Here is a 16,488-nt window from a genome sequence, read left to right as displayed (position 1 = left end):
GTATAATTGTAAAGATTATTTAAGGAGGGAGCATGATGATGCTACCTGTTAACTTAGGTGAATAGACAGGTCTTCATAGATTTGCAGTTATGCTTGATATCAATCATTTCTCCAATCTTAGGAATATTGTGTAGAGGTGTACTGGCTTCGCACCTTCCTCCTTGAACTTTCTGCTTTCTCCGTTGGTCTTTATGATCCTATTTGTTCACTAACAAGCATTGGATTCCCTCAAAGGACAGCTGCACTTGTCTTAATAAGATCATTTCCAAAGGAAACCGGATTCAATTTTATTTAAGATTACCAAAGGAGCCTAAATAAAAATGCACACTTTTTTAGATTTTGATTTGTAAAAGTGCTTGAAAATCTTTCATCATTCTCCTTTCACATCAAAATTATGCACTTTATTGTGTTGCTCTGGATGTGACGTGACAAAATGTGAACAGGTTTTGCAAGACACAGTACTGGTTATTAATGTAGCTCGTCGGACCTCATTCATCACATCTGCAATGTCCAAATTTAGATAAATCTATCCTCTCCTTAAAATAGCTTCTCCATTAATCTCAGATTCCAGAATTGTACAACTCACTCTATAAAAGAGCCACCCATGAAATATTCATGTACAGTAATATACGCTATTTTTATCCCCAAACGTCTTCTATTGATCCTGATAACACAAGAGACAGATTTTGAGGAAGGGTTAAGACAGCGATGAGGACAGGAACTGGAAGAGAAAAGACAGTGAACACTCTTAAGACAACCACTTTACGCCAATTTAAATCGCTGAATTGAAAGACGTAGCAAAATAGTTTGGATCTACGCTGCATTTAAAGGTTCAGCCTCTGGAAAGTAAATGTTGCAAACTTTGAATGACAGTTACTTGACAGGCTGTATGATGGGTTGAGTGTTTCTATGTAAAGAGCGTACATGTACTTGCATACACACAAATGAAGTCACGCCAGATGGATGTTACCCTTCAGACTGCTGCTGGTTATTCACAAACATTAATTAAGCGTGCTCAGCCACCGTGCACTCAGGCTGACATTCAAATTACTGTTATGAATTAACATTGAACTTTGATGACTTGATGGAAGGGTTGATTTATTTTTATTTTTTTTTTGTATACACAGTACAACTGCGAGCAGATTTAGCATGCAGAGGATTTGACCCGTTTTGCAGGAGGAGCTCCAAGAACGCACTGCTGTCATGTCCATTATTAGACCTTCCATTTAGAGACAAGGTCACCTTCATGCCAGAACGATATTTGCACGTGAAACCAACACAACTCACCACTGACTACCCGCTGTCTGTCAGCTGTCTCTCTGCTCCCTCTCTAGTTTTCAAGAGCAGCAGCAGTTGATTGTGGAAAATTTTGAGAGGAGGAAAATCCTTTCTTTGGATAGAAATGAACATGTTAGAATCTTAATTTGTCCTTACATGGCATGATTTTAAGCATTTAATCAAACTGTGAAGGCTGCAAAAGTTTAGAGTTACAGTACTGAAAGTTTAATATTGAATATTTAAAAATAAAAATCTTGTCACTTAAGCCCTCATGGCTACAGTACTGCATATTTCACCTTGTTCCCTGTGTATTTCTGTGTGTTTAGTGGCTCTGAGGAGCTAGTCTGTTAGAAAATGTCTTTGTTACTACTCCATAATCCCTCAGGTATTGTGTTATGGTTTTTTTTGCTTTTGTTCATTTTTAAAATGTTGTTTATTCCAACCGACTCTAATAAAATAGGTTATCAGATTTCATTCAGGTCCCCCTGGAGCCAAAAATATGTTGTCAATTTTTCTTTCTATGCACACTTTGTTATTAAAATCTGCATAGTTTCCTTCCTTCGTGTCCAAAAGATAGAGGCAGTCATTTTACTACAGTTGATTGTTCTGTGTGGTCCAGTGCTTAGAAATAGGAGAAAAAGTTTGGTTTAAGCAAACTTTTTCAACAAAACATTGAACATTGTTGGGTCATTTTAGTTGAAGAATGATCAATTTTCAAGATGTTAATTATGATTGAAAAGGGGATTTCATTGGCGATGTCTGCATCAACACCAATAACAGCTCTGAATCAGTTTTTGCTTTCGCCCAGTTACTGAAAAAAGTCACAGTTGTGTTTTGCAGCTCAACCAGCACTTCCTAATATTTCCCTTGTTAGCCTTTCTCCCTTCATCTGATTAAAATCTTGGAAATCAAAGGGAAACTTTAATTAGTGGACAAAACCAGTAAAATAAAACAGTTTTTTTTTTTGTGAAAAAAGAAATCACAACAAACACAATGAACTTGTGTTGCAGGCTTTGAACCAAGCCATTAAGAGTATGGCATTGATTACTAATTTTCAGAGAAAATAGCAAAATAGCGAACAAAAAACAAACAAATATGTATCCACATGGGTTTTGAGTCAATTTCCCAATACCTTCCCAATTTTTTGTTACCCACTCACTGCCTTTTTTGCTTCAGCTTATTTGTCTTCGGAGTTATATATTTGAATAAATGAATATTTTACATGAGAGCCCAATTTTAGTGGCTGTGAATCAAATCCCATTTGGATTAGTTGACAAATTAACAATGACAGATTATGACTTCTGATCAAAACCTAAATTATAGTGTGCAACCACCTGCTGGCTAAAGTTATTTAATGGAGTCACATAACTGTTTCCTTACAGTAGAACATGAGTAGTAACTGTTTGTGAAAGCCAGTAGCAATGAACAGAACTGTTACTGATGTGTTTTCAAAGTGTTTGATACATCCTCACTGTACCAACAAACAATGTGTAGCAGTACAACAAATCAGTCTATTGACCCATACAAGGTGCAAAGAAAAATGCTGGGATAAAAAAAAAATGCAGTGCATTAATAGTAGAGCCATAAATAAGAACAAATAAATTAAAAATTACAGTTGTATTGCACATGTCCTTCAAAGAGGCGACATATTGATCAGAATTACAGAACAATTGTAAAAGCTGTTCTTGAGGCATTAGTGTGAGACCTCAGTACTCTGGTTCTGCGCCTCGATGGCAGCAGCTTCAACACCCAGTGTCCCGGGTGTAGACGGGCCCTTTTGAGGACAAGAGCATTGCAATTTAAACATTACCTGGATTTCTCAGTTGCTTTCCTGTTCTTCCACAGTTTCCTTTTTGCATCCATACACAAATATATGAATATACAACCGTAATAGAAATTACACAGTCGTATTGCTCCAACGAGACATTGTTGACTGTTCAACAGATGAGATCACTGTGTTACACTGTCATGGAAAATAACCTCTTGAGTGTTTTCTGTTTTGTCTTTCAGCTGGGGAACCCAGGGGGACTTCACCACTACACACCCTTTGCCTGCTGTCAAGGTGAAACTGTTTACAGAGAGTACAGGCGTGCTGGCGCTGGAAGACAAAGAGCTGGGCAGGGTAAAGCCTCTGTTTACTCACAATTTTAGCAGTTACAGAAGATCAAGGATCACGCCAGCGATAACCAAAAATGAAAACACACATGCAACAGTACGCTTAAAGTATCTTATCAATTGCTTTTTAGAGAAAGGTAACATTACAGTTTCATATTTATCAATGTCTCTACTAGGTGTTGACTCAGATCACCTTGAGTAAAAACACCATGGTTTCACAATAACAGGCTATTTATGCACTAACTGACAACAAAGGTTTTCAGTACATTTATCAACCAGAAAGATGAGTGTTATTCATACAACTTCCAAAATATTCTCATGGATGCAGATGGTTAAGAACTGTTTTTTTTTTTTTTTTTTTTTTTTTTTTTTTGGTATTACACAGAAACACAGTCATAAATAGTAACTTAGTTGGATAATTTGTATCCACAAGTAGAGCCTGCAGTCGAATTTGTCAATGATTTTCTGTGTCTATATTGCCAGTTGTAAGTTTAAAACAGTGTGCTAAATGGTGCTGATGCCATAACCGTCCATGTTTTTCGCTGCCAGAAATATTTTCAAACAGCCAAATTCATATTTCATTAAGCTTTTTTTAAGCACATTGTGCTGAGGGGAAGGGGCAGCTCTGTATTACTACATGCCTCATTTCGCTGTGGAAAACTCCTGTCCAAGCAGTTTCGTTTGGTTTTCTTGTAACCAATAGAAACATTTTCTCAGCCAGCTGATTGGCAGTGCACAGCAGCAGCAAGTGGTGGAGGGGAAGTACCACATCACTTCATGATCCATATGTATAAGATGTGATTTTTTTTTTCTGCCAATTGATAGATTGCTCAGCAACAGGTAGAGGAGGGACAGCATTACTTAATGCTCCATAGGGACGTAGAAAGTTGTGGTTAAAAAACTTTAACCATGCCTTTTTAAAACCTTGGTGCATCTCTACATTGTTTCCTTCTGAGTAAGAAACACCTTTTGTAATGAAGTAAAATCCAGCTACTACTAAAGAAAAATTCTGGATTCAATTTAGGCATTTTATTTAAATCTCATCTGACTCAATTTGATATAAATGTCATGAAGGGAAACAGGAATGTTTAAAACTACCTTGTATTTTCATGCCTAAAAGTGACAGGTACCTAAGAGAGGTAGTTTTGCTGGTATGCGTTGGGCCAATGGCGCCTCAGATGTCCCTGTAGTGACAGTGACCTTGTCTGAGACAGAGTTCTTTGATCTCCCACTGCAAGAGAGTTGGCAGGAAAGCAGGCTTCCTCGAAGCTCTTTAAGTCAGCAAAGAGAGATTAGGCCTTCTCTTTTTTTACTTCTTCTTCTTCTTCTTCTTCTTCTTCTTCAAGGCAGAGAGAAACGGTGTTCTTCTGTTGCTTCACCGCATTGCAATTTAATATTTCACTAGAGGCAAACACACACAATCACCAGCCTCTGCAAAGACTAACGGTTGCTGCTGAATGCTGCACAGAAAGACAAAATAAAGACTTTCCAGCAGAAAATAAGAGGAGATCAGTAATTTTTTATTTATTTATTCATTTTTGCCATTTGTGGTGTCTTTGTACGCAGGTTGTCCTCCACCCAACACCTAACAGTCCCAAACAGTCAGAGCTCCATAAGATGACTGTGACAAAGGCTTGCCCTGACCAAGATCTTAAAATAAAGCTGGCTATACGCATGGACAAACCACAGAACATGAAACACTGCGGGTAAGAGAAAGTCAGCAGCTAAATAAGACACACAGGGATGTTCTTATGAGGATTTAATTTTCTGTGCCTTTTCCTGTAAAACTCCAACCTTTCTCAGCTCCTTGGCCTCATTTCTTTTCATGTGCTGTGGAAAAATACTGTGAAGTGCACATCTCCCCCTGGTGGATGACAGTGTGTAGCTTATATACATATATATGTGTATTTACCTATGTGTATGTTTGTTTTATTTTATTTATTTATTTATTTTGTAGACAGAGCCAGCACATTCAAATTCACCGAATTTTTTATCCCTATCCTTTTTTTTTTTCCTATTCAGACTTGTTGTATAAGAGGTCCGTGTTAAAAGGCTTGTTCAAAGTTTCTTCATGTTAACCATTAAGTGTTTTCTGATCTGTCATCGCCTACGTTTACTGCTGCCGCAGGTATCTGTGGGCTTTTGGGAAGAACGTGTGGAAACGCTGGAAGAAACGTTTCTTTGTGCTTGTGCAGGTGGGCCCTTTCTGAAAAAATGATGTTTAGTCAACCTGATAGTCATTACTGAAGCTGTTATTATTTGTTATTGATGTATATATACTATGTATCACTTCTCTGCGTGTAGATTTGGGTAAGTTTAGGAGAGATAGTATTCTTTTTGTAGCTACATCTTGAATTGTGAACATCATCACACCTCTGTCTAACCTGAATGACATGTTCACTGCCCTTTTGAGGAGTGACTAAAATAAATAGGCCTCTGTGTTATGCCACATGGAATCAGGAGGTTATGGATCAATAATTAGTTGTTTGACATTTTGATATAACTAAATTAAAATTATAAATATATTTTTTACATTTATATTTTAGGATTTTGTGGGATGACAAAAAAAATAAATGCTTTACAAGTTGGATTTTCAACATTTTTGCAAAATAAGATGATGAAACTGCAAAAAACAAATTTAAGTTTTGGATTTATAAATTGGTTATAATTAATGTCAAAGTCATTCTTGATGTTGTTACCCAGCGTCTAAACAGCAATTAAAAATTAACCTGTTTTCTGTCTGCTTAATGTGAGCTCTTTAACTTTGTCTCTAGGTGAGTCAGTATACCTTTGCCATGTGCAGCTACAGAGAGAAAAAATCCGAACCACAGGAGCTTCTGCAGCTGGATGGGTATACTGTGGACTACAGTGACCCCCAGCCTGGTAAGAATGCACAGGGAAAAAAAAAAAGAATAAAACTGCAAGCAAACATACAGGTATTTTATAAATTTTTAATGTTCTTTGACATCTCAAAGGCTTGGATGGAGGCAGGGCTTTCTTCAACGCCGTGAAGGAGGGCGACACTGTGATCTTTGCCAGTGACGACGAGCAGGACCGCATCCTGTGGGTCCAGGCCATGTACCGTGCTACTGGCCAGTCCCACAAGCCCGTCCCACCCACTCAGGTCCAGAAACTAAACTCCAAAGGGGGGGCTTCAGCCCAAATGGATGCTCCCATTTCTCAGTTCTGTAAGTAACCCATTGCGCAAAAAAGCATTTGGTTAGGCAGAAAACAGTTTCCAAAGCTCTAACCCATAAATGTGTCACACCATGTGCTCCCCACCCCTCCTGCAGCTACAAAACATTCCCGTAGAGCTAACACACAAGCACGCGCACAAATGCATTGGTCTCTCACGGGTTTTCCTCCGGCATCTGATGGACTTCCACTCATTGTCACCACTCCCTCCGTGTTTAACGGCGCACCTCCATGCTATTCCATCAGTCGGTTCATTAGGAACAACCAACCTGAAAGAGAAGTCAGCATCCAGATGCAGGTTATGACCTGTAGAGTCCATCACACATAGGATTCAAACACTCAGACCAGCGGCCTGGTTAAATCAAGTTTTATCCAGACATGAAATAAATCCTAATAAATCTGTGACTGTACTTGTATTCCTAAGCGGTCTCCAGGTCAGGTAGCAAAGGGAAGGTAAGGCTATCTAAACAGTGTGCCGTCTGTACCAACTTTTGTTTTAAATGTCTCTTGTGTCCTCCCAACCCCCACCCCAATTTGAGAAGCTAATCGATTCTAACAGCAGCAATTTCCTTCCCTAAGTCAGAGCTTACTCAGGTTGGTTTTGAGCCTGGCACTCATTGCTTTCTTCTCATCCTAACCCACAGTAACAGCACTAAACAGACCTCCTACCTATCAGAATTAATGATACATATTAACAATCCCCCAATAATAGATCCTGCTATTCAGAAAAAAAAAATAAAAGACTTTTTGTGTGCATCATTCTTTTTCAAATGTATTAAATACAATTTTTATCAAGGGGAATTGCGGAAAAATAATTGGCTTAGTTTTGGACAAATATTAGTAGTAACAATAAAAAAAAACATACTTATTCCAATGTTTCTGACTGTATAAGACGGAAAATAGTAAAGTTACATAAAATCCTGTCACGTAAGATTCTCTGTTGTTTCTCCATTGTTTATTTTTCGTCCAGTACGTGATCCTTGTTGTGGTTAGTTGATTCCTCTGCTGCCAGCTGTCTGCCATTCAAAAAGCCTCCTCACAGCGGCACAGACTCCCCTCCTTCCTGAAACATTGTGGCAACACCACCACGCGTACATGTTTCACCCCCTGGTGGTCTTGAATGGCACTGGGACCATTTTACATGCACAACCCTCCTTACCCTGCTGCAGTGGACACCTAAATAAAGAAGTGTGAGTCATATGAAGGCTCCACAATTTGTATTTATCAATCTTCTGGTGCACATTGCACATCAAAATTTATCTGTAGAAAAGGGAAATGTGTTTTTTTTTTTTTTATCTAATTTTGACAAAATATTTACATCTTTTTTTTTGCCACAATGGCATAGCACAGTGTTATTTATAAAGTTAATAGGATAAATAATTTTTTTTTATGCAGTTGAGAAAATATATTCAAAAGAGACACGAAACAAATTCAACAAAGATACAAAGTTTATGTTTGATGTAGATAGACATAGCAACATACCGCATTTAGTTTCTGTTTTAGTGCCTATAGACGCATTAAAACATATCTTCCAACATTTTTGTATGTTTGATGTAACACATTTTCTGTGCTATTCAAATGAAATAACAAGCACATTTCATCTTACAAACATTCTCCAAATCTTTTAGATTAGGCAGATTTCTCTTGTCAATCTCAGTTTTCAGAAGACCTGACAGATGATTTGACAGTTTTAGTGCTGCACTCTGTTGCAAAACATTACTGTTTTTCTGGTGAAGTTATTCTTGTGGGTAACACTTTATTTGAAGGGATGTGCATGAGACTGACATGGCACTGTCATAAACATGACATAACACCTGTCATAAACATAAAGAAGTCTTTATGAATGTTTATGACAGTTGGCATGAAGTGTCATTCGGTAAATAATGACACTTTTAATGCAAAGTCGCTCTAAAAGTTGCATTAAAAGTTCATTAAAAATGCAAACTTTGCATGATTTTGTAAATTATGATAATTCAATGCAAAGTTGGCTTTTTTAATGGACTTTCAATGCAACTTTTAGAGCGACTTTGCATTAAAAGTGTAATTATTTACCGAATGACACTTCATGTCAACTGTCATAAACATTCATAAAGACTCCTTTATGTTTATGACAGTGTCATGTCCGTCTTATGCACACCCCTTCAAATAAAGTGTTACCCCAAGTTTCCACACATACGTTACATCTTCTAATGGAGACCTGGAAGTTTTGGGTCAGAACTGACTGATTGCTTACTATTTCATCCACCTTGATAACTTTGGGCTATTTTGGTAATGCTCTGCATTACTCCTAGTCAAAGAACACCATGTTTTTGTAACTATGGGCTGACAAGTTCCAATTTGGTTCCTTCAAGCCATAAAACATTCTCCCACAAGGTTTAATTAGATTTTAGGCAGGCCTGGGGTTTTTCTGTTGAGGAAAAGGCTCGTGTCTTCCAGCCTCACTCCTTAATCCAGACTTAAGGAGAACTCATCAAATTGTTGTCACATCTACAACACAACCAAAATTTGTTGAAAATTCATGCGGCTCCTTCAGTGTACCTATTGGCCTCTTGACGCTTTAGCAGCTTCTCCTGATACCTTTGCACAAGGAGATTATTGTGATCTCTCCCATGCTCTTCGCAGACCGCTGCAGCTTTCGTTAAAGGAGAAGTGTCAGAGGAGAAATCCTACTGAGAAATCAAAACCTTACTTTAGTTTTACCAGATTCACCATGATTGATGCTTATTACACCTTTTTTAATAGGTATATGTTCTCTCCAAACACCTTTGTTTGTTTTCAGTTGAACTGCATGAGATATATGTCACACGAAGGGAGTGGGAGACTTTAAATCCTACCTATAAGCATTTAATGTATTAGTTATTGGCTCATACTGTTCAAGAAGCCACAGCCCTTCCACTGGGTTTGCAAAAAGATCCCAGTTTGCTGTGAGAGTTTGGCGCAGAGTTGTTCTAGTTGGACAGCATCATGACTGACTTTCAAGCATGGAATTAGCAAGTAGTTCAGGAGTTTATTGCTCTTCATAATGTTTCATTCAGATTGTAACATCTGACTTTTCTCTTCATTAGAAAGGGCGAGACTAGTGGTAGTATATCTAATGGATGCGCTGCTTTAAGAGCAGCAATAGCAAGGGCAGTCCTGTTATACGCTTCAAAAACACAGATTTATCAGTTAAATTATTTCACATGAAAGCTCTGAAACTGGCTGCAGTAGCAGAGGCTCTATCGATCCATTTTTCCAATCTGCAGGTTGGCAGTCCAACTACACACCGCTTATGAAATATTATGATCCACCAGAGCGTGCCAGGATAGACAAATGCCATGTGCTTTTGTTAAAATAGAACAGTAAGTAGTAAGGATTTCTTGATTTAGACCTTATGTGTGAGTCATTGGAGATGCTGTATCTGCCTTAAAGGTCAGCATAACAAACTCTTTTTTTTTTTTTAGCACTAAACAGATAAATAACTAAATGTCTCCAGTGGTCTTGTGAAGTTTGGTTTGTTAAAATCACCAAAATTTTGACATATCATCCAAGAAATACATATATTTTAAATTTTTTATATGTGGTGCAAGATATTTTGTTGACAAAGAAAAATGTAAAATAATAAATAAAATAAAAAAACTCCAGAAGAGAAATGTAAAAAGTATTTGCTACATTGCAGTAGATTGCAGTGTAAATTTTCATTGAGACACAGGAGACTAAATAACATATAACACTTCTTGAAAGTTTCAATCAAGTCTAATAAAATTGATTGCCTTAAAGACATTCATTATAGAGGCCAATAACGACATACACCTAAATACATATTCTCTCATCACTACTTTCTGGTTGCTTTTTGAAAGCATCAAAAACATCATCTGTGAAATAAATGATTATTCCAGTTCAGTCAGTGTCCTACAGAGCAGAAAAAGGTCAGATTCATGAGGTTCCATATACTCACAATACGTTAAGTAGGACTGGGACATTCTGAGTAACTCGGGTTGCTTTTGATCTGAAAACGTTAAGTGTTAGTGCATTTGGGGATGTACTTTCTACAGCTGGAAAGGAGAAAGTTACCTGGTCCAAAGAAGAATCCACATGTGTTCAAAAAGTGCCATTATCAAAATGAGTATCATTATCAAAATCCTTAGATATATGGTACTACTGGGTCAGCATATTCAATTTCTCACATATTTTTGCTATTTTCTAACATAAATGTTTGACATAAAACAAACTACCTTTTGTTGATACTTTATGTTCTTGTGTTCTCGCCAGTTTCCCTTTTTACAGTAACATTTGTGTTTGATCAGACTGACAGTACTTAACATACGGCTCTCGGCTCCTTTAAGTACTCGTCTTTTTTGTCTCAGAAGAAACTGACTGCAGTGGAGTGATGAGGATCGTAAACTGTCTTCTTCTCTCTGTCTCTCTTCTTCTTTTTCTCTCTCTGCCTGTCTTCCTCTTTGTCTCTTTTAATATACCTGGACATCTGTTGTTCACACATCCTCACATGTGCTCACACACCTCCGCCCAACACACTCTCGTGTTAGTTATAGGCTGTTGTTTTTTCAGTTGTGTTTTTATCTTCTTCATGCTTTGCCTGGACCCTTCTTTAGTAAATTGCAGCTGCTAGGTCAGGGTCTCTCGTGATTTGCTCTCCTCCAGCCTTGTTGCTAGTCTTTATGTTATTCTGGTTTGTCCCTTCTTACCCTGCTGTCTTCTAGCTGGACTCAAGGGTAAGTGCTTCCTTGTAGCCGGCACTGCTCAGATAATCCCCGGCGATTATCTGACAAATGCAACGTTCCTTCTCTCTTCTCTCCCTCTTCTTCTTCCTCTTCTTCTCCTTTTTCACGTCTCGCTTCATGTCTTAGACATTAGCTGATTAATTTTTTTTGTTTTTAATAACCTCAGCTTGAGGATCAAAGTAGAAGCATCCATTCGTGCCCGTATAGGATGCATGTATTTTATATCTAAGAACTTATTATTTGACTCAGTAATGATTGACGTTTATATTAAAGCTGTTTCTGCATAATTGCCTTCTCTCTTTTTTCTTATTGGTGGCTGGATCCCTCAGAGTAAAGCTACCCTGTAATAAAACTTGATTAAAAGATTAGATGGTAAACTGTTTTGAGGTTATGAGGAAGGGAAAGCAGACGGATTTATTTGCCGAGCAAAAACATAAAGATATATGCTATATATATCCTATTGTACCTTTAAAACGATTCAAAATTTATATGTAAACTCAGCAACAAAAGAGTCTGGGAATATTATTTAGGTCAATAATTGTAAAATCTGATTAGTCACCTTTACAACATCCATGAAATGAGCTACACTTGTAAATGTTGGGGCAGCGTACCCCCAAAATATGGCAAATCCCAATGCAATATTCTATCACTGGTATTAACTCTTGTTCAACTTCATTGCAAACTTTGACTGGTCCGTTCATGGGACCAGACGTTTTTTGAGTTTGAGTGCGCTTCACTCAAACTACAGCAAATACAGCAACTGGACGTTGTTCCCAATGACCAACTTTTGTGAGACTGGTCATGTCAAATCAGACGTCCTAGAGTTGGGAATCCAGAGAAAACCCCAAACAGACTGGTCCCTTTACTTCTGCTAGAAAAAAAAACCAAAACAAAACTGTAAGCTTTGTTCTTGAGATTCACATTCAAATTTTGTACAACCGCATCACTGATCAGGAAAACAAGAACGACCTTCATCATGTAAGTTATTTGCAGGGATGACAACTGCACCACCAGTGGAACGAGAGAAAGAATGTGAGGCAATGCCACGTTATGTGATGAACTACTCACAGTATGGAGAAGGCATGGAGAATTGCCACAATGATTGTGTGACATCTTTCAATGAGGAAGTGTCATGGTGTGAGGAAATGTCTTTCTTACAGTCAAATCAAAATCTGTCCCACAGTGACTCAAGTTTACCTATATTCTAACCCCAGACATGATATAATCTAGTTCTGCATATATGTACTGTTTATAGTTACCATACAGAACTACTTCATTTTGAAAAAAGTATGCAGAGAACTTGAGACACAGTAGTTTTTTAAGTGTAGCATTACTTTCTAAATAGAGTCTATAGTTCTGTCCTGAAGCAGGAAGAGAAAAGAAATGACAGTAAAAAATGTCCATAAAATATAAAAGGCCAGAAACTGTCCAAAAGTGAAAAAGACAGGAAATGCCAGAACAACAAAGTCAGGATCATCACAGATTATGTTCAGAAGTGGAGGGAATGGTCGGAACGGTTCAGGTCCGCTTTATGTGTGAATGAGCAATAACACAAGTACATTCATCTACTGATGATTAAAGATTGGCATGGCTGATCTGATGATGCCACGCTGGCTGTTAAGATTACACAATATGAGGAAAACCTGAAATTGCGATATTGTTGATGAATGATGTGGTGTCTATCGTGGTTAACCAGCATTTTCCTCAATCTTTTCTGTTTTTCGTCATCATCAACTTGCTAACTTAGATCAATATCAGATGCATGTTTTTGGTCAGCGAGGTTTTAATACATTGTTTTTGAAGTACTATAACCTTTAAAGTATTTCATCAAATGAGTTTTTGTGATATTGCTCACATCAAAATAGTAATGACCTTTGAAATTTAATATTCAGTGAAGCTCTACTTTGTATGGATCTTTTATGGGCTGTTGGAGTTACTGACACAATAAAATGAATTAACTATTACAAATGACCAATATTTATGCAGGATTTTCCTTTTTCCTAGAAAAACAATCATCTAATCCTAGTAAAAACAGGAGAAAATTGCAAGAGACCTTTGCACATCCCACATTTAGCTTTGCTGCTTTTGGCATTGTGCATTTTCTTTACAAAATGCAAAAAACGTAGAAGTAAAGGTGACTAAATCTGATTAAAACATAACCCATTTGTTTATGTGACAAATGATTGTCTTAAATAATATTTCCAAACTGTTTAGGGAAATGTATTTATGTGAGGAGAGGCAATACAGATGCACTGCTGTTTGAAAAATGTATCCATTGCATAGTAAGTGTTCATTTTTATGCTTTATTTCTGAGGGCTCAATTACTTTTAATTATTTTTTTTCTTTGAGCTTTCCTTGATGAGAGTTGGCAAATATGTATGCGGAGTATTCTGAATGCCAAAGACAAGGAGTAGCCACTGCCGCCCCTTCTTCCAGTGAAAATACTCCGGACCCCCTCCCCCCTTCTCCCTCTTACTGTAGATGGCCCTGTAGACGTAGAGGTTAGACCGGTGTTACGCCTCCCAAAAAAAGGAGAGGTGTCACTATGTTTTCTTTTGACTGCCCTTGTTTTGCTTGATATAGGACAACACCCGTGTCATGTGTCCATACTTCTGTACAAAACGGAGAATTTTTCATCCATTCCTCCCCCCCATCTCCCAGAGAATGATAACAGTTCTGCCTCTGTCGGCTTCATGCTATATTTATCCATGTACTTGCACCAAATTGTAATGCTTTTACCCTTTTAGAGTTCTCCGGTAGTGGTATGCCTGTTAGTGTGCTCCTTAGAGATCATGAATACACTGCAACATACTCAAGTATTGTCAACTTGCAGATGCGTAGAGAACAGGAAAAAAAAAAGGGAATGCAAATTAAAAAAAAGAAAAGAAGATAAAATGCAAATTTCAAAAGGGGTCTGCAGATGTGCATGACGATTACAAGCGTATTGAAAACTCCGATCTCCAGCATGTTGGAACCTGTAAATGTATGCAAAAGTAACATCATATTCACTTTGGTGATTTCTTTTTTTTGTTTGTTTGTTTTATTTGTGGTTGAAGTTATTATGAACACATTTATGTGCGTTATGTTCAATGTTTTTGATTTACATGTCATTTAACTAAACTAAAAGAGAATGAATCCTATTTGATGTCTCTCATATTTCAACCTTGCACACACTTTCATAGCCCTCTTTGATGTTTTCTCACCATTTCATTCTTCCACTACAAGGTCAATTCTCTTGTCTTAATGTGATTGTTGCTTTTATACTTTAACAACTCGTTTCTGTCTCACTGTCCCCCTCAAAAAACCCGTCCAACCAAACAGATTCTCTTTCTTACCTCCAATGCATCTCCTTCAGTGTTTACAAGCATTAAGTGTTTCTGTCCAGATATTTCCTTTTTACACACTATGCTTTCTTCTGTTTTTTTCCCCTCTGTCTCTTACTGCCATTGTCAGTTTCTACTTGTCTCATGTTTTCCTTCTCAGACTGAAGTGAAAATGACTCAAAGATGAGTGTAACTCTGTAGGGTTCCTTCTTACATAAAGCCAGGATGACACCCTCTCTCTGACCCATAGGGTGACAGTTGTGCCCTGTTGTGTATCTCAGTCCTGTCCTGACGAGATCAGGTCTCCACTTCCCACATCCCTCCACCGAATTGCCATCACTCATTGTCAGCGTCTCCTGAATGTGAAACCTGCCACTCCCACAGAGGACATGATTGTACCTCTGGTCTTCATCACTGTGTCATTGTCTCTCAGCCTGTTACAATATTTACAAGATAAAAATATATATATATATTATTTGTAAATGCAGTATGTAAACAAACCCACCAGTGGTTAATTTCTCCAAATTTACTCAGTTGCAAGGCCTTGCAGAAGTATTCACACTCCTTGAACTTTTCACATTTTGCCACCAACTTCAATGTATTTTCTTTTGATTTTGTATAATGGACTGACATGAGGTAGTGCATGATTGTGAAGTGGAAAGTAAGTAAAATTTATTTTATATGTATTCAGGTTCATGGAGTCAGTACTATGCTGCACCATACTGTGCTGTACTTGTATCTGGTTAGCTTGTTGTCTCTTGGAGTTTCTCTCAGCTTTGCACATCTTGAACTGATTTTTGCCCATTTTGTCTGAATCGAGAACATTATTGTTCAAGCTTTCCCGTGGATTTTGAATTACATTTTGACTTGGACTTTGACTAGGCCATTCTGATAAGTGTATGTGCTTTTACCTAAACCCATTTGCTGTGGCTCTGGTTGCACGTTTAGGGTAGTTGTTCTGTTTGAACTTGGACCTCTGGCCCAATCTCAACTCTTTTATAACATCTGAAGGGCGTTCATCCAGGATTGTACTGCATTTAGCTCCATTCATCTCATCAAGTATGAACAGCTTCCCTGTCCTTGCAGAATAAAAGCATTCTTAAGGCATGATGCAGCCACCACCATGTATCACTATAGGGTCGGTATGCTCAGCGTGATGTGAGGCGTCAGTTTTCCGCCTCACCTTGCATTTATATATTAGCCAGAAAAAAAAAAAAGTCTTGACCAGAGTCAATTATCTCACTTCTTTGATGTGCCCCCTAGAGTGTGGCAACTTTTAAATAAGACATTTCTTTCTTATCTTTCATGAATGCTAGATTTGTGACAGGCAGTGATCATATCATATCGACACATTCGTTACTGTTTCTCTGATTAACGCTCTCCTTGCTCAGTCTGTTAGTTTAGGTGGACGGCCATGTATTGGTAGGTTTGTAGCTGTGCAATAATGTTTATTTTTATGATGACAGACTGAGTCGATGAGATGTTCAAGGGTTTAATCTTGCTTTAAACGTCCTCAGAACTTTACATCCGATCTGTCTGCTGTTTTTCTTGGTCTTCATGATGCTGTTTCTTCACTAATGTTCTTTAACTTATGTCAGAGACCTTCACAGAACAGTTGTATTTATGCTGGGATTAAGCTGCATCCAATTTACTCAACCCAACTTTCAGACATTTGTAAAAAAAAAAAAAAAAACCTTTTGAAACCAGTTTCTTTTTATTTATGGTTCTAGTTCACAATTATGTGCTCTGCTGTGTTGACTTTTCGCATAAATTTCAGTACATTAAAGATTGTGGTTGTAAGGTGCCAAAATGTGAAAATTTTCAGGGAGCATTTAAACTATATATATATATATATA

At 37.7% G+C, this 16,488-nt stretch overlaps 1 protein-coding gene across 12 annotated transcripts in view; it reads left to right on the top strand.

Annotated features, from left to right (window-relative positions):
- The window catches only part of cadpsb (Ca2+-dependent activator protein for secretion b), an 89,499-nt gene that overhangs the window by 38,040 nt on the left and 34,971 nt on the right, over positions 1 to 16,488 (top strand). For 8 of the 12 annotated variants that reach the window (XM_016671338.1, XM_016671337.1, XM_007551324.2 and 5 more), the window contains exons 7-12: positions 3,289 to 3,400; positions 4,960 to 5,099; positions 5,522 to 5,588; positions 6,168 to 6,276; positions 6,369 to 6,581; positions 11,289 to 11,300. In XM_016671338.1, coding sequence (XP_016526824.1) covers positions 3,289 to 3,400; positions 4,960 to 5,099; positions 5,522 to 5,588; positions 6,168 to 6,276; positions 6,369 to 6,581; positions 11,289 to 11,300 — 653 coding nt within the window. The remainder of the gene's footprint in view (positions 1 to 3,288; positions 3,401 to 4,959; positions 5,100 to 5,521; positions 5,589 to 6,167; positions 6,277 to 6,368; positions 6,582 to 11,288; positions 11,301 to 16,488) is intronic. The other 4 variants (XM_016671344.1, XM_007551331.2, XM_016671331.1 and 1 more) reach the window with 1 other exon arrangement.

This window comes from Poecilia formosa, unplaced genomic scaffold (assembly GCF_000485575.1).
Source record: "Poecilia formosa unplaced genomic scaffold, Poecilia_formosa-5.1.2 Scaffold2, whole genome shotgun sequence".
In the NCBI taxonomy this organism is placed as follows: Eukaryota; Metazoa; Chordata; class Actinopteri; order Cyprinodontiformes; family Poeciliidae; genus Poecilia; species Poecilia formosa.
Note: the sequence above shows the minus strand (reverse complement) of the source record. Positions and strands in the feature narration are given on the sequence as shown.